The sequence below is a fragment of the Caloenas nicobarica genome, chromosome 19 (genome assembly GCF_036013445.1).
Source record: "Caloenas nicobarica isolate bCalNic1 chromosome 19, bCalNic1.hap1, whole genome shotgun sequence".
Taxonomy (NCBI): domain Eukaryota; kingdom Metazoa; phylum Chordata; class Aves; order Columbiformes; family Columbidae; genus Caloenas; species Caloenas nicobarica.
Genome location: NC_088263.1, coordinates 2,743,954 through 2,762,364, shown reverse-complemented (window position 1 = coordinate 2,762,364; position 18,411 = coordinate 2,743,954). Strand labels below are relative to the sequence as shown.

The following is an 18,411-nucleotide window of genomic DNA, read 5'->3' as shown; positions in this document are numbered from 1 at the left end:
CGGGGCTGGGGCTGAACTTACACAACGCACTCGTAGCGGTTCTCTCTGGCTGCAATATGCAGGGGCGAGTCCCCGTGAATATTCACTGCATGTAAATCACACTTCGCAGCCAGCAGGATCTCCGCTATGTCAACACAACCAGAAAAAGCAGCCCAGTGCAAACAAATATTCTCCTCCTGGAGGGAAAGAAAACAGAGTAGAGGCTGTTTAGCGCGTTAAAATCCTATCGCTTTGGGATTTCACCACCCTTAGTGCTACACCTGCAGCATTCAACATGTGGCTTGCAGTCTCCCTCCCTGCATTGTTCCTCCTGGCTGGGACTGCCAAGGAAATCTCCGTGCAGACAAGCAGGGAGTTCTTACTCTAGCCGCCTCCGCACGCCGAAGACAGGGAGGCTGCACGCAAACGGGTCCATCGCCTGCCTGAGACACGCAGGCAAATCAGCTGTCTCGGAGCCACAAAACGATCCAGATCAATCCACAAGAGAGGAGACAGACACGAGCAAACGTGCTGGAAGAGGCTAGAAGCTGAGCTTCCCCAGCCCAGATACACAGCGAAGCCAGCACGTCTCCCAGCACTGCAAAATTCAAGAGAAGAAGAGCACAGCACAAGCTACAGGGTATGTGAAGGCGCTAGAAAGAGAACCACGAGCCACAGGGAGAGCAATCAATCCGACTTCAGGCATCTCTTAAATACTGTATGGACTCATCTCTCATTAGCAGCACTAGAAATAGCTGAACACTCATCTTTCTGACGGCGGTATTTTAAGCGATGATACTCTGTTTTCTGTTACAGTGCAATTTGCAGCACATTTCCAACCCTTCCCCATGACAAGCTCTAAAGACATCAATTACAACAGTAATAGTGATGATCACCTAACTTTTCTCTTTTTTTCTTGAAAGCAAAAATAAAGCACGCCTTTTAGTCATTGCAACTTAACTTAGATCCTTCCTTAAATGGAGGAGCGACTGACACATAGCAGGGAGGGGGGAGACCTCCTTCTATACAGCTTCTGCTTCCCATTATGGCAACATCTAGAAAATAACCTAATCAGCATCACGCACCAATCTACAGAAAAAAATAACCCTGTCGATCGCACACCATGCACTGCTGCACAGACAGGTTAGAGCCAGCAACACTCGCTACTTCGCCTCACATCGGCCACGGCCTAACAGCAGCGTAATTACAATCAAAAACATTTCTCCCAGAGTGTGACATTCCCCAGCACAAGTGACATCGCTTCTTAATGACTGCAATCAGGAGGAAGGTACAGTAACGGATGTGCCATACATATATCTGCTAAGAGGATCTTCTTCTTTTGAGCAAATTGTTGACTGAGCTGATTTGATTTTCATCATTTACCATGTGATCGTGTAACTGGTAGCCAAAGGCTTCGGCGACAGATCAAAGAAGTCAGTTGTGTTCAGTCAGCACTGGGGTTCTGAAACGATGGAACAACCCAAAAAATCACTCTCTCCTGTCCTGGCTTTTGCTTTTAGGAACAGTATCAGATCCAGAGCTGCCTGAGAACTATCTAAGCTCCTAAGGAAACAGAAGCTCGTACCAAGAAGGGGCTGTCAGACTGGGGACAGTGATTCCTTGGGAACAGCTGGAGCATTTCTCAGACAAACGTGCCAACACCTGCCCCTGTCAGCACCTGAGACACAAACCGAGGCGTTTAGGGAGACAAATACAAACCAGCTGCTTATATCCCTTGGATATAAGGGATGGATATAAGTTGCTGGAATATAACTTACATCCCTTGGATATAAGTTGCTGGAACAACTCTGTGCAGAATGCGGGGAAGCCAATTGCTCTTCATCTAAAAAACTATCCCACATCTACAGGCCAAAGGACCCCAGTTCACACCCCAGCTTGCCCTGCAGGTACTGCTGGGGTTTCTAATCCTTAGAGACAGACAGGAAGAAATGAGAAACACACTATTAAGAAAAAAAAGAAGAGGAGCAGTGCTGATATAATGTGTCACAGAATGTCCTGAGTTGGAAGGGACCCACAAACACCATCGAGCATGAGCTTGTGCCCTCCAAAAGGCACATGGGATGCCCCCAACCTTAACCTTAACCCGTGCCCAATGCACACAGGACTGTGATCAACGTGGAGCTGGTAAGTCTGGACTCAGGAGGATCTGCCCAGTGCAGTGTCCAAGTGACAGCACAGCAGATCCAGCTAGAACAGGAGCAGCGAGGCACAGAGCTGACCACAACCCGCAGCGTTATGTACAGCATCTCTACGGGCTATGTCAGAAGAGCTGGAGGAAAAGGATTCCTTGCCAGCTTGTAAACTTCTTCCCAGAATATGGAGGAAAGTTCTCCCAGCAGACACTGTTCACTCGCTACTCCAAACCACCCATGTCAAGGCACCACCGCATCTCCCCACGCTCAGCCCAAAGAATCTGCCTTCTTGGGCTTGTTCAGTTTCCAAAGAGAAACTGTTGATAATTTCCACAACAGATTCCAGGAAGAACCTCACATTGTCACGGATGTTGACATCTGACCCCTTTGCAAGCAGCAGCTTCACCAGCTCAATATGCTTGTACTCAGTGGCCCAGATCATCGGCGTCCAGCCTCCGTCGTCCTGGGGAGCAAAAGGAAAGGGTGAGACACACAGAACAGACAACATGTTTTCCTGCTGGATTTACAAGCCTCTTGGCAGCCACAGCAGTGTGCACCTTGCCTGGGAGCCCCAGATCCTTCCAGTCCCCACGTCTGTCTCATCATTCTCAGAAGCTTCTGTCTACGCCGCTGCAGGCAGAGGTCCCTCAGGACCTGCAGAGCCCAGCGTGATTCGAGCCAACACGCCTCAGCAGGCTGGAGTGTATTTGCAGCTCAGCAGACTGGCAATGGACCTCCAGGGCGTTCAAATACAGCTGACTGTCCAAAAGGCACAACAAGCATCCAGCTTGTGTAAAAAGCTCTTAGAAAAGCTCCCTGAGCAGCCTGGGGGAGCCCGGCTTACACCAGGATGAGGAACCCCAATGCCGTGTGGCCTCAGCCCATAGCAATGGGTAAATTCTATGATGATGGGTCAGGCTTGACCCATCCCACAGCACATCTGTGATCCCACCACCCCCTGCTATGAGGAGCACAGTGACACCCTTGGAAACAGGCTCCACCTGCAAAGTTTGGCCAAGGAGAAACTGCAAATCGAAGCACACAGAATTCAAGGTTCCATTAGGTCAGGGGAGGGGATCACCTCCCCTCCATGTCCAAGGCACTGTCATGCTCTCATGTTTTTCAGGTCCCTGTCAGCAGCGGGACTGTATCTGAGCAATCACTGCACAGACAGACAGCGTGCTGCTGAGACTCAGGTCCCTGAGAAAAGCAGCTTCTGCCCCTCGCAAAAAGGCCTCACCTGGCAGTTGACATCCATCTTCCCATTGGAGAGCAGGTACTGAACGACATTGTAGTGTCCCTTCTTGGCAGCCAAGTGCAGACACGTGGAGCCCTCCGCGTCCTGGACACAACCAGAGAACAAGCGCTCAGGGCACAGCCCTTGCCAGCCTTTCCCATGTCTGCACGACACCAGCAATGCTCACAGACCAGTGCAGAAGTTCACGGATGGAGCAGAGGACTCCAAAAGCCCCCAGCCCACTGCCAGGAGGGCAGAGAGTAGCAGCAACCAACACCAGCATGGAGCAGAGGGAGCTTCACGCAAAGCTCAGAGGTGCAACTTGTGCTGAGTAGGAACATGCAAAGTCTACAGGAAGAGACATCTTTGCAAAGCCCAAGGAAGGTACCAGCCCAAATCCTGGCAGATTGATGCTCCCCTTCCCCAGCAGACCCTCTCCAACTCTCTTCCATGTGCTGGAGAGCCAAGGGGAGGCAGAAATCCCTTACAGAGTCAGAGCTTGCACTTTACAACAGAAAAGTGGGCTTGGCTCAACCTGAAATTCTCTGTTTATACATTTTTTTTCCTGCGTTTTATTAGCACAAGGCCTTATCCCAGCACCTGGCAGCAGGGCAAAGAGATGTCCTGCACAAGGGGCCAGGAGCCTCCCAAGAGATCAATCCCCAGCTTGCCCATCTCTGTCAAGATGGGAAATAAAAACTGCAAAGGTTGAAAGAAAAATGCTTTTGGGAGCTGAGAATACAGGGTCTGGTGGAGATGGACAGGCGGTGATTCATGACAGAGACACTCACGCGCCACAAGAAAGATCCTGGCTGGAGCCTGATTTCTATCAGGTGTTTATATCCCAAGAGCATAGCACATATAAAAGCTCAGAGATCAGGAAATGAGACCGAAAACCAAAATTACTCCTCCCTTCTAAGCCCCTGGAAGCAACATCAGAGGCAAGAGCTTCTGATGGACAGCATGGCACTGGGCTGGGGAGCAACGCTCTGATCAAGCATGGGACATCTCAGGTCAGGATTACACTGAGAGGGCTCCCTGGGGCAACAAAGGGGTTTCTACACCCCCAGAAGTTCCTGCCACATCTGAATAACCCCAGAGCTCTCCCTGAGCATGAGCCAAGGGCAGCTTCTCAACCCTGCAGAGAGCAGGCATATTTTAATATAAAGTTCCTGCAGGTTTTGAGTGGGGCTTTTACATCCTATTAACAGGATCAACAGCTTCACCCCAGGGTCCCCAGCATCCCCCCGCAGGGCTGGGCAGCCTCGGCAGCAGCAAACATCTCCATTGCTCAATAAACTGCAATGTTGCTGCTTTCAAAAAGATGACTAATTTGGTGCAAGAAACTAATTAACATAATAAACTAGTCTAGACTTCAGACGTGATCTCAGGCTTCCGATTTGCTTTTGCAAGCTCAGGAATTTTTCCTTCCCTTTACCTTTAGAAGCAAAAAGAGGTTCTCTTTTATCTTCCACAGGAATAAATCAGGTGAGACGTGTCTGGATTGCTCCAAGACATTCGGGACAGCGGCCGGCATGAATCCAAATCCACCTGTCCTGCCCTTTCTCCCTTCCCAGGTCAGAACCAGGCTTTCAAGGACCTGTTTTAGGCTCGGGTTGGGCAGCACTCGATATCTTGTGCAATCCTCTTGACCCTGCCAGCTCCTTCACGAAAAGCGCGTCCTGGTCCTGCCGTACTCCCCAGCAATAGCCAAGGAGCACACCAACAGCAGCAGGTTGTAACAATAAGAACTTAACATGGGGAGGGTTCCTCTACTCCAAATAGCATCTGATTTATGGGACTAATAAACGATCTGTAAATTTTCCGAGATTGCGAAGCAACCAGCGCATGCTAAAGGCAAACAGACAGCTGCATTTTATTGTAATTGTTTAAATTAAAGGGTAGAGTTTAAAGACGGGGTCCAATTTTGCCAGTGCAGCGTGACTGCAAGAAACCATACATCAGTCCTTTGGATAGCAAAGCTTCCTCTGTCATTTTTGCTGGCTTGGCAAGCACCTAATTACCAGCCCATTTTAAAATGTCACCCCAAAATTCTCATTACTAGAGTCTATAGAGAAGGAAACTCTGAAATCAAACTCCAAAATTCACTGCAATGGATTTGTGGCACTAATACTTAGCAGCCTCGTGTCAAATCAAGTACCCCCTACATTTGGTGGCACAAACCAATGTAGCAAGTGGCAGCACTTGCCCCAAACTGCTCACAGCCAGGACATTGCGCCATTAAAATGATACGACCAACAATCACAGCCTTGCCAAGCCTTTGTGCCCACGACCAGCAAGTCCACGTCCCCTCCACCTGGGCGCTTCAAACCTACCGAGAAAGAAATGGTGGAGAGAGGCTTTTTCAGGAGAAAAAGATAAGGAATAAACAGCTACCTTAGGATCTACTAGTGCTCCAGCCTTGATAAGGTATTTCACAGTTTCCAGATGGTTGTTTTCTGCTGCTTCCATCAGTGGGGTTCTCTGGTCTTCAGAGCAGGTGTCTATATTAGCACCAGCCTGTTGGGAAGCCAAGGCAAATATAAGGACAGTTATAATAATTACTGGTTAGCAGAGGAAGGATGTGCAAGTAGAAGTTTAGTAGCAAGTTTTTTTCCTGAAATTTAGCCATATTAAGCAGGAGGGTGGAAATTAAATAAAACCAGGAAAGAAGACAGGTTAACTCCACCTGCTTTGAAAACAAGCACACACTTCCTGCCCGCTCTCCTGCCTTCTACAGCTAGGGCACACAACAGCTGGTATCAAATAACTCTTGTTATTAATGTACTTTGTACTGCTACTTTCTAGATATTGTTTGCGTAACAATTTGGAAAAAATCCGCCTCCTTGTTCCAGCAGCTTTGTTCTCCCTGGTCTATCACTTCTACAGACACAACGAACAAAACAACCAGCTCTTCCCAACATCACAAGCAACAGGAACAACTTGCTGATTGCAAAAGAGGTAAGAGCTGTAAAATAAAAATAAAAAAAGCCAGAAGACTGGCTGACTGTTCCTGCTGAAGTCAACGGTACCATTTCTACAGAGGTCACTGAGCGTGTGTTCAGTTCAACACAGAGATACCTTGGACCAAAACCTTACTCTTTTCCAAAACGTTACTGTCATGTATTTTGCCTGCTTTAACACTTTGCTTAGCTCAGTAACCCACCCAATACTTGAAACCAAAAGAAAAACCTCAGAAACAGCACAATTCTTGGCAGGCCCCACGTGCATAAAACCGTGTGAAGCACAGACCTGTTTACAGCAGCCACACGCTGACTCAGGCTCACCTGGAACGAGAAGTTGGCTCCTTCGCATCCAGGTGCCTCCCACTGAATGCGTTTGTTTTCATTACTTTCAAATAGCTACAGCTATTTAAACCAGACCAGAGAAGAGGCATTTCAAGTTTAACAAGCTGGGTACATTCCCAGCCAAATACTGTGCTGCTGCAGTAGTCAGACATCAGGGAAGAGACAAGAAGATGAAGGATTTTGGAAACAAACCAGGCCTACTGATACTCAGTTCAAATTGTTTGTAATATTTCGCAAATTTTGCCGCTTTTGCTCATTCCGTTGTCTTCACTTAGTTAAGTGAGCGAGAGCAGCAGGGTAGGCCCGGAGCTGCATCTTCACACAGCACTTTGAAAGCCTCTGACTCCAGATGCTGAAATGCAACATCCCAGCAGGCTCATTTTCAAAGACATGGAACTGCTGCTTCCTCCAAAGCCCTTTAAAGTTTTCCAGTCACACAGGGTAAACAAAACACGCTTCCAGTCACTCCAGACAATGTATGCCAGTACAAAAAAGAAAAAAAAAAAAAAAGCTTTTAAAATGCATTTCTTGGCATCAGTTTGTAGTGGGTCCAATGAGAGCACCTCTGTCTTTGACCATCCTCCCTCGATTTGAATCCAAACCTCAGACAATAAGCCAAACTTGCATCTTTCCTTCTCTCCTTTTCACGTGCGGGACATTTACACTGCAGAGGAAAGTCCTGTGGGAGTTACTGAGCTTTTGGCAAAAGCGAAGACAGGGTCTCCTGGATCCCACCTGTCTTGGTTCCAAAGAGGACCCTGGCAGAGCGCACGGGGCCGGGCACGGTCTGCGGGGTGTGCCCAGGTATGTACGTTCCCACATGCTGCCTGTGCCCCACATCGAAGCTTCACACGCTCGTTATCCAAACAGCAAAGCTTGCTTGGAGAACCACCTAGAAATACAGCCTCTAAGACCTCACATTGCTCTCCATTACTCCTCCCTAAGCAAATCCTGAGAATAAGTAGGTTTGTGTGTTTGTTTTTTTTTTAATAGGAGGGACACTTCAGTGCTGATTTCCAAGTGTGTTTTAGCCATGTGGGGCAGGAGACCAAAAACCACAGAAAACTGTTTGTACAGAAGTGTAAGTGGAGACAGACCTGAATCAGCATATGGCAGATGTCCACGTGGCCAGACTCCGCGGCAGCATGGAGGGGGGTTCTCTTACTCTGATGCTCCATTTTAAAATTAGGGTCAATTCCATCCACTGGAAAACAGAGCAGAGATGCTTTCAAACACAATTCGGAGATTAAAGTATAACAGGAGAACCAGGTCTTGACTAAAAGGCTTTTAAAGGATGGGTTCCCAGCCCATCCTCAGCCCGTCTCATGACTCACTGCACGCTCAAGCCAGAAAGCTCTCGGGGCAGTCCCAGGACATTCGATACGCAACAGCCCTCAAACTCAGAGGTTCAGAGACACCATAGAATTTAATACCCTTAAGGCATTACAATTTCTACACAGGCCATCTCGGGGTAACAAAACCAACAAACACCATACAATGATAGAAAGAAAATGAAATGCTGCTTTGTTTGAAGCAACACAAGCTGGAAGCAACAGAAAGTCAGTACTACCTGGCCTTTTTGTCTCAGCACTGTTATCTGCAATTAATATGAGCGATCCTTGTTGCATCCCTGCAAACACAGGGCTGCAAAGTGGATGGAGCTTCTCCAACTAACACGAGCTCGGGATCTGCCCAGAGATTCTCACAGCTGTGCAAAGACTGACAGTTGGTGATGACAGCCAGACAAAGATGTCCGGACATGATAACATGTTGCATACAATAAGGCCGTAGTTAAATATCAATGAATAATGTTTTTGTGCTATTGAAGACACGAACAACGAAGCTAACACTTGCTAGAAGAAAAAAGAAGAATCTGATAAATGAAAAGAACAGAAAGCATCCAAAAATGTACCACAAAGTACTGGAGTGGAAAGGAAATGATCCCAAGGAAACATTGTGTCCCTCCAAGGGGGAGATTCTTCAGGAATATTTGTTGGTAAAAACAAGCCCAGCAGCTCAAAGTCATCTGGTGACACATGACTATGTACCCCCAGAACAAACCCCGGGTATTGAAGGGCTGTTCCTTTCTGCTCTCTTGCTGACAGGTCTCAGTTTAAGCTGATTCCCATCATTTTACCTCTCTCCTGCAGGTAAATACCTCACTAGCCCATTCAATGGAAAGGAGAAGTTCTGTCGGACTGGAAAAATCACACATAGGTCATTTGGGGACAGAAACAGCTTCTCTGGCTAAAACTGTGCCCAAACGCAGAAACAGGTTGGAAGCAGCTCCACATTTCACAGAAAGATGAAGCCATTTCCAATGACACATCACTTGCAAAAGCGACTTTCTCCTCCAGCTCCTCTCACGAGGGGCAGTGGGGAACATGACGAGCTGCAGGGAACCGGGCTCTGGCAGTGGCCGGCAGTGCTGCCAGCCACACCACGACCAGGGAAGGAGCCACCTACCCAACATCAGCAGGACTTTTTGCAGCTCTCCTTGCCTCGCAGAGAAATACAACTGCTTTGGATGGAACCGTAACTTCTTGGGTCTGCAGGAGAGGGGAAAAGAGGCGTAATGAATACCCACGGAAGAACATTTCACCCCACCCCACCGCTACCCCGCGTGCATGACAAAGTCTGCTCCTACGGTACAGCTCCAAAGCACCAACAAATCCCAAGAATCGCTCTCCAGAAGGAGGTCTGCAAACTTCCAGCTGGAACCACAGACAGCCTTGTTCTCATGAGGGCCACATCATGCCACACATCAACAAATTCTGGTCTTACTACTGTAAATAGGATCTCCCAGTCGTTACAGCTGGGGTTGAAGGGCCAGTGAAAAACTAAATCCTCCAGACCAGTCAATAAGACATGTAGAGCAATAACTGTTCTCTTGAATCAGTCATCTGTTGGGGGTGACAAATGACTGAAGTGAACAAAAAAGAGGTCTGAGTGGAGCCAAAATCCAGAGAAACTAAATCTCAATTTTCCCTGGGTTAAGCAACTTTGCTGGGAACTGGAGAGACCTAGTGGTTGTCTTCTTACTTTTCAGAGTCCAGGGCAATCAGGGCACTTTCCAGAGTTTCTTTAACTGGTCCCTGGGTCAGGCTAGTAGTAGGCTTTGGAAAAACCGAAGACCCAGCCATGTCAAACCCCTCAGCAGCCGAACTTTCTGGCTTGTCGTCTTCTGATAACCGCGTCCCAGTGCCACTGAAGAAATCAAAGACAGCCAAAGCACAAGCATTAAAAACCACACAACAGTGTGTATCTTATGCCAAAGGAGGAAAGGAAATAGATTTTAAATACACATAAGCGTAAGTGAAATCGAAACATCAAGACAACATATTCTATAGCCTTTTCCATAAGAACTTGTCCCCAAAAGGAGTTGCACCGCCCTATGATTACATTTTGATGTACTTAGTGCTACATGAAACCTGGGAAAATGGGGCCAGTCATAAAAGCCACCAGAACAAGATCAGATCAGACAGGAAGTCAGAGCACTGTTCAACACATGGACGGCTTGATCTCTGTTTTTCTCCGTGTTCTGATCCTCGCTTTATACCTGTGCCCACCAGTGCTATGGCTTGGTACTGCACAAATTTCCCTGTCACTTAGCAGACCTGGCAACATCAACTCATTCCACTGTTATTCCGTTCCTAGGAATAAGAGGCAGAAATGGGTTTAGCTCCTAAACCCCTTCTGTCTTCATGGCCTCTGCCCCAGCTCATCATGTGGCTGCTTTTGGACAGCATTTGGACACCAGGATTCAAGAAGCATTTGGACAACACCCTCAGACACACGGTGTGAACTGTGGGGTTGTCCTGTGCAGGGACAGGAGTTGGAACCGATGAGCCTTGTGGGTCCCTTCCCACTCAGGACATTCTGTGATTCTACGCTGTGCTCTTCTCCAACACAGGAGAAACTTCTTCACAGTGAGGGTGACAGAACACTGGACCAGGCTGCCCAGGGAGGTTGTGGAGTCTCCTTCTCTGCAGACATTCCAACCCGCCTGGACACCTTCTGTGTAACCTCATCTGGGTGTTCCTGCTCTGGCGGGGCGATTGGACTGGATGAGCTTTCGAGGTCCCTTCCAACCCCTGACATTCTGTGATTCTGTGTGACAGCGAGCACGACAAAACACGCTTGCAGATTCCTGCAGCTGAGTTTGGCTTGTCAGAGCAGGACCAGCAAGCACTTTGCTCCAGCAGGAGAAGCACAAGTGTCCAAATGCAAAGCATGGTTTGGCGCAAGGTTTGGGATCTCCGGGTGCTCCCAGGCTCACCTCCCCGTCGTGGTGTCAGCTCTTCCCTCCACAGCCGCTGGTTTCTGCTGCTCGTAGGTCAGTGACACCGTTGAGGTCGTGTCAGCTTTTGCTATTGTCACCTCCTTGGCCTTGGAGGCCTCTTCCCCGCAGTGTGGGCAGTAGCTCATGTCATTGACCTGGGAGGCACAGTTCTTGTGGAAACGGTGGGAGATGCTGCTCTCCGGCTGACACTCCATGAAAGTGCCCTAAAGAAACCACAGAGGAGAAATTCACACCTCGGTCACCACGTGCCTTACCCGCTCCGCGTGCTCCATCTGCAGATCTCTTAAGTACTTCATTCATCACCACTCTCGTCCCTGGCGCTTCCAATACAGTAAGCAAGCACTGCCACTTCTTTAGAAGAGAACAAAACCAAGGTAACGGGGAAAAAAACTCACTTGGTTAGGGACTGCAAAGCAAGTTTTTTAATTGCATTTGGGAAACAGAACCAATAAGTCCCAATTTCCAGCTCTTTCCTCGAACACGTGAAGTTCTTACGTTTCCAGAAGTGCCAGTGTACTGTAAGGACGCCCTCAAAACTGGAAGAGAAAACTTCAGACCTGAGTTCTGAGCCAGCATTAGAACTACCTAACCAAGCTGTGCACAAACCATTCAAGGACCAAACCCCAATATAACCTAAAGCATGAGACTTTTCTGCTTGGACCAGCCCCGTATGCTGTTTAACCCCAATAATGTAGCCGACTGCTTATTCAGACTGGGGCAAGTCTTCTTAAAATTTTCCCTTTCTGGCAAAGTCCTCCGAACTGAACTGAAGGTACCCCAGAATTTGCTGCCCTGTGATATCGGCGCTACCTGAAGCCCTGCTGTACTCTGTGTTGTTAGTGACGGACAAACACTCTCAGGTTCACCTGCGTGAACTATGAGATGTCGCTCAGAGATCTAAAAGCATGTAAGGAAAGGCCAGTTAAAACTCATTCTTCTGAATTCACGGTCCTCCCAAGCAATCTGATCAACTCTATTCAGCCTTTAAGGGTTTTGAGGATTTTAAATGATCTTTGACTCAGCAGGAAAACCTAGGATGGCTCCATTTATTACACTTATAATAATGCTTGAGACTACCGTAGCATCTTTCATTGATGAACACTTGCATCAGACAATTAAGCCTCCCCATCACCCTGTGAGGCCCTCGACTGGTGTTTTTCAGCTTTACTGATGCTGACAACTTAAAGGACTGGACCAATGCTATTAAAATCCTCGGTGGCAGAGGTGGAAGAAGCAGCAGCAGATCTCCAACACTGCCTGTTCCAGCACCATCACTCAGGTTCCCCACCTAAACCCACATCAGCAGGCAGGGGACAGAACCACTCTTGTGTACATTTACAAACCATTTTTTGACGTGATTCATATGCCCAGAGAAAGAAAAAAAACCACCCTCGTTCCAAAGAAATTCCTAAGGGAAGACTTCCATCGTGTGCAATCCCAGTGAAAACCCTTCAGGAACACCCCTTGAGGTCTCCAGGATGGTAAAGGTGACAATGGCAGCTACCCTCACACACATTCCTGTCAAAAACACCACCTGATGTGCTGTGGAACGAGGTGGAGCTGATGCCAGGCAGCCAGTAAACCCCTTTAGGTACCATCTCCACCTTCAGCTCTTCCAGCTACTGTGCCAGGTCCCCCCTTCCCTAGATTGAGAGCAGGGACTTACTGCAGTGCAAAAGTATCCACAGCCAGGGCAACACTGGTGTTTCACCATCCTCCCTCTATGGTCCTCACACAGCACCAAAAGCTGGACTTTGTTAGACGGGCGCATCAGTTCATACTTAACCACACTGTTTGTGCATCGGCCCAGCTGGAACAGGAGAAATTAAAGGAAATGAAATTACTGCAGACCAAAACCACTCTCTGTGCTTGTGTGGAGGAAGATTTTTTTGCACACTGCTTTGATGAGCCCTGTTTTTTTCACGGTAATTCAGACACGTGCCAGATAGCATTAGCGGTGCAGCAGGAAGCTGCGAAAGCTGCTCTTTCAGGAAGAAATGTATCATTTACTAACTAACATGCATGTGGCCCCTGAGTTGCTTGTTCTTTGCAAGAAAAAAAAAAATAATTGTAACTGGAAATAGGCACCAGCCAAGCAGCGGCAGCAGGGGCAGTCCCAGGGGCCTGACTCACACAACACACGCTCGCCTTTTGCCAGAAAGAGCGGGTGTCGGTGACCAAAAGAACAAGACCATACGCACTAAATCTTGTTACTGTTCAGAAGTATAAGTCACAGGAAGATAAAGCGAAAAATAATTGCTCTTTGCTGCCAGCAAAGTTATCGTCTGTACTGGATCCAGCACTGGCCCCTGCCCAGACCACAGCAACGAACAGCCAGACGTTCACGAGAGCTCGGCTAAAGTCACATTTTGAGCATGTTTTCCGAAGGATTTCACCAACGTACAGCTCTGGGCTTAAAAAGCTGCCTCCTCGTGCACCACCTTGCTCTGTTAATGACAGCTGGCTCCATAATTTGGGTTCGCTTTTCCCCAATGAGCGTTACTCGCTCTGCTGTGTCAGAAGGATCAACGCTTCGTACGTCGATGACATTTTCACATCCCAGCTGCCACCTGCGAGCATGATGCGGCGCTCTTTGGGTTCTGTTAGTTTCTTTTCATCGTAACCTTGGCTCTCCCTAGATGCTTGGCAAAGGACATTTATAATCCAGAAATATAAACGTGAAAGGCTGCTACAAGGAAACGTCCCTACCGAAATCTGCGCCTGGTTTACTGCGCGCTGCCGCCACGAGCAGAGGAATCAGGAGCGCGGAGCCTGCTTGTCACCCACCGACTGTCCCTCTGGGCTAGCTGAGGTTTGCTTTGCTGCTTTTTCTCAACAAAACTAGACTTCCTCTCTAATTCTGTTAAACTCCATTTCTCCTGCAGAATCAACACCCCTACAGAAAAAGAGAACGGATTTTACCCTGGGCTCATCATCTCTGATCCAACTGACCCAAATTCCAGCTGCAAAGTCTACCTGTGGCTGCGATACTGGTGACACACAGACCCCAGGGGCTGCGGGAGGGCACCACTGAATTGAGTTTCACTTATGAGCTAAGGAAATTTGATTAACACATGAAAAGCTGCACTGTCCGTGTGAGGAAGTCCCTGCATTATTATGTCACACTATATTATTTGTTAGAAACTCTAAAAAAAAAAGTACAAAATGAGTAATTGCTATTTTCCAACCATTAGAGAGTGCAGCGGGGTGCTCGTCATTATTTATAACATTCTCCAAGGACAGGACAGTCTGGAGAAGCCACTATTCACACATATAATATTCTTATAACACCTATGAGTCACTTATCCTGTTACGAAAAAGAATCTGACAGCGTGGCCTTTGCTATGCCTCTCTCTGATTTATCCAGGGACAGAACTATCAAGCCACCACGTACACCAGAAGAAACTCTTTCATATACCTTTTGTTTATTTAGAAATCCTGGGGTCCCCCTCTCTCCTACGAGTCTCCAGGGCTTTCTCTCTTCAATGAATTGATTTTGCCACGCTTTGGAAATTCCCTTCTGTAAAAGGTACCAGCATGTACTAACAGAAGCAGAGCTGGGCTGCAAATCTGATTATCCCTCTCTCCCTCCACCCACCCTTCTCCTGGGATCCTACAGAACTAGGGATGTTCTCACTCCTTGTCCTACTCCCAGTGAGTATGAGCACGCTGCAGTGTGACCGCAGCTCAGATTAAAAGAAACCCAAGCGCCTCAGAGCAAAAGGAGGATCAACTGAGCATGTTCCTGTCCTGCAGCCTCACCTCCCAGAGTGAGAGGGAGTTGCTCCTGCCAATTCCACCCTTCTGGAACCAGCAGAGCCCAACTGGGATGGACTGAAAGGCACCAAGTGCCATCATTTTCAGTGAGCCAGACCTAGGGGCTGCGCAGGGTTGCCAGGACAGAGGAAGATTTGTAACAGAAGCCTCTTGGGGAAGAGGAAGAGAGAGGATGGCCAGGGCAGGTGGAGGGCATGCCACGTTCCCAAAACTCAAGAGCTGGCTACGGAAACGTTTGTATCATTGCTGTCATACTCAGGGGAAACCAGCTCCGAGCCTCCTCTGATCGGATACACTCACACTATTGTATTCTAGCCCACTTGGCCTGAAGTGTGTCAGTGAGATCAACTTGATCCAGCCACGCAGGCCAGGACAAGCAGAGGGATCCACCCAGCGCAGAGCGCACCACCTCCTCCCTCCCGACCGTGCGGAACGTGCAGAGCGCTGCAGCCCTCAGCTTAGCGAGCGAGACGTTCCCCTTTGCCATGCCCAGCCTCGCAGGCTGCAAAGAGCCCTGTGTGACCCAACACACGTTCCTAGCACAGATTTTTATTCTTTATGTCTTTGCCCTCGGCAGGAAAGTCTGCAAGAAGCTGAAAGACAGGCTCCTACCTCGTTGTCCACACTCTCGGTGGCCATGCACTGGTTGTTGGCGAGCGTGGTGATCTCTCTGCTTTTGGGGGTTTCCATTCGACAGCTACAGAGGGGAACTTCTTGGAGACCATCCACTTCCATTGCTTCAGGACCATTGCAAAGACCTGGAGTACAGAAGACCAATAAATCAACTCTGAAATTCTCTTCCAGGAAAAAAAGGATCAGTCCACCAACACCACCCATGTCCTGGGGCATCTTCCTGCTTTCAAGGCATTATCTGGACCCTGTAAAAAAGACCCCTTTCTTACACCAGTTGGGGTTTGCAAATGGATCCTATACTTTTCTAAGTCCAGCCACGCTACAGATGACTCTGCTGAAATCAAGAATAATAAGTTGAGAACAGTTTACTCTGCGAAAACCTCAACAAAGAAGAACAACGATGACATATAGATTTTTATCAACCGGTCCCTCCTCCCCACCCGCCCCACAACACTGTCCTCTGGCACCAGAGAATTTGTAGGAAACCACTCGGAGTTGGAAATTTGAATAGTTAGTGGAGTGACAAATAGAGAAGATCAGGAAAGCAAAAACTTCTATTTGCAGAGGCTTATTACACAGATGGGAAAACAAAATTCCTGGGACTATTTGGTCTCAGCCAACCAAAAAATATTTATTTTGGAAAGAGAGCAAACCAGGGAAAAGACAGCAGTAAGATGTTCAGACGTTCTTGCCTTCTCCTCATCCCTTCCTCTCAGATTTTTAACATTTTCAAACCTATTTAAAGGTGGATAATGGCTTTTGAGGGGGCTCACCGCCAGGTATGGGGGCATGGCATGAATGTTCTTGTGCCACCTCTGGATTCAACTCAATCACTATGTTACCCGCGACTGCTAAACGCTGGCCTAATGACAAAGGGGTTGCTTTTAGTCCTACGCTCCTATTCTAATCCTACACAGTCATAACATCTCTTTGCAACGTTTTCATCACAGAAGCAAACCCTTCAACATCTGCCTTCGCATTGGTTTACCCTGAGGTGTCCCAAGCTCTCCCTACCCAAACCTGCTATGGGATTGAGTCCCAGTGAGAAGGAACCATGCTGCTATTTTCGAAGCTTTTTGAAAGGTGAGTTATTTTGCTGCGAAGTTTCAAAGATTAACTTCATCCCTGAGGGAGACTCCTCTTTAGCAACGGCATCACTCCTCCCCACAGCATCCTGCCCATGGCTACAAACCCCTTTCACCCTGCGAGGAGTTTCCCTTAGCCAACAAATTCCAAAAACCAAGCCTAGAGAAGGGCTGGTTCAAGACATCCAAGCAGAGGGTAAGTCCTTGTGGTACTCATGTAAAAATCCCGTCAAGATCTTGAAGGTTTAAGAGCTTTTTCTAGGACCACGAATCGCCTTCCAGACCGTCCCTTTCATCATCATTTTGATCTCTCTTGCCCATCCTGACCCTCGGCAGCTGTGGGTGAGCTGTTGATGGGGACAACAGCTTGGACCCCTCGTTGGGCATCTTCCTGAGCCACCCCTTAGGGGTGGCTCGGGAAGATGCCCAACGAGGGGTCCAAGGAGATGTCCCAGCTTGCCCATTCCACTCGGTTCCCCATCCCCGAGGGTCCCGGTCACTCTGTGGCCAGTCCGGTCCCCGTAGCCACCAGGGGGCAGCCAGGACCCCACTCACCGCCCCAGTTGTCACCGGTAGAACAAAGCCCCCGGTTCCTGGTCCTGGTCCCCGTAGAGCTCGGCCGGGGAGCACCCACTCACCTGCGGCCGGTGAGGAGAGGATTCCCTTCACCCGGAGATCCAGGGAATCCAGGGACACCTCCATGTATTCCATGCTGTTCTCCTGGCCGGGGCCTTCTCTGCTTCCCAAAGATGATTTATAAGCTTCAGCACCTGGATGGAAACACACGGGTATTTACTCAGCTAAAAAAAAAAAAACAAACCTAATAAAATAAATGAATTGTGTTTAAGCACATGCAGATGTACAGGCTGTATTTAAGCAAGCAGGCTGTATGCAGGCTCTTCAGAGAGGCCACGAGTACAGATGCACACAGAATTATGAAAATGCAACATCTGGGCATATATGGTACGACTGATCTCTTATTTCATAGAATCACAGAATGTCAGGGACTGGAAGGGACCTCGAAAGCTCATCCAGTCCAATCCCCCCGCTGGAGCAGGAACACCCAGATGAGGTTACACAGGAAGGTGTCCAGGCGGGTTGGAATGTCTGCAGAGAAGGAGACTCCACAACCTCCCTGGGCAGCCTGGGCCAGGCTCTGGCACCCTCACCATGAAGAAGTTTCTTCTCATATTTAAGTGGAACCTCCTGTGTTCCAGTTTGCACCCACTGCCCCTTGTCCTGTCACTGGTTGTCACCGAGAAGAGCCTGGCTCCATCCTCCTGACACTCCCCCTTTCCATATTGATCCCCATGAATGAGGTCACCCCTCAGTCTCCTCTTCTCCAGCTCCAGAGCCCCAGCTCCTCAGCCTTTCCTCACACGGGAGATGCTCCACTCCCTTCAGCATCTTCGTGGCTGCGCTGGACTCTCTCCAGCAGTTCCCTGTCCTTCTGAAACTGAGGGGACCAGAACTGGACACAATATTCCAGATGTGGTCTCACCAGGGCAGAGTAGATCAGACAGAATTTTCACTTCCACTTAGGCAGGTAAAAACAATTAAAAAAAGAACAAATAAGATAAGTTCTGCCTCTGAAAGGCATATCTGCCTGCTGCCGTACTGCATCGGCAGCAGAAGCTTAAATGGCACAAGGAAGGGATGAAACCCAGGCTCAGCACATCCTCCTGTCTCCGACCTGCTGCAAAGGGCTCCTTGAACACTCCGGCCAGGCAGGGAGAACCAGCTCATCATGTACATCATGAAGAAGACAAGACAGGTGACATTCAGCTTAATGGGAGGGGAAAAACATAAAAGCCAAATTCTGGCTTTAAATGAACAAAGCTGCTGCTGGGAAGAGATCGCATAGGGATTCCCCTCTGCGAGGAGGTTGTGCGGGGACCCTTCAGAGCCTTTGTGGGAATTGTCAATCTCTTCTCAC

General features: G+C 48.5%; 1 protein-coding gene across 20 annotated transcripts in view; it reads right to left on the bottom strand.

Annotated features, from left to right (window-relative positions):
* EHMT1 (euchromatic histone lysine methyltransferase 1) overlaps window positions 1–18,411 on the bottom strand; it is a 116,174-nt gene that overhangs the window by 15,264 nt on the left and 82,499 nt on the right. For 18 of the 20 annotated variants that reach the window (XM_065648390.1, XM_065648400.1, XM_065648403.1 and 15 more), the window contains 11 exons: window positions 17,114–17,245; window positions 15,370–15,515; window positions 12,647–12,790; window positions 10,957–11,183; window positions 9,720–9,884; window positions 9,144–9,226; window positions 7,775–7,881; window positions 5,767–5,889; window positions 3,373–3,474; window positions 2,491–2,595; window positions 22–176 (listed from right to left, as the gene is read on the bottom strand). In XM_065648390.1, the coding sequence (XP_065504462.1) occupies window positions 22–176; window positions 2,491–2,595; window positions 3,373–3,474; window positions 5,767–5,889; window positions 7,775–7,881; window positions 9,144–9,226; window positions 9,720–9,884; window positions 10,957–11,183; window positions 12,647–12,790; window positions 15,370–15,515; window positions 17,114–17,245 (1,489 nt within the window). The remainder of the gene's footprint in view (window positions 1–21; window positions 177–2,490; window positions 2,596–3,372; window positions 3,475–5,766; window positions 5,890–7,774; window positions 7,882–9,143; window positions 9,227–9,719; window positions 9,885–10,956; window positions 11,184–12,646; window positions 12,791–15,369; window positions 15,516–17,113; window positions 17,246–18,411) is intronic. The other 2 variants (XM_065648399.1, XM_065648406.1) reach the window with 1 other exon arrangement.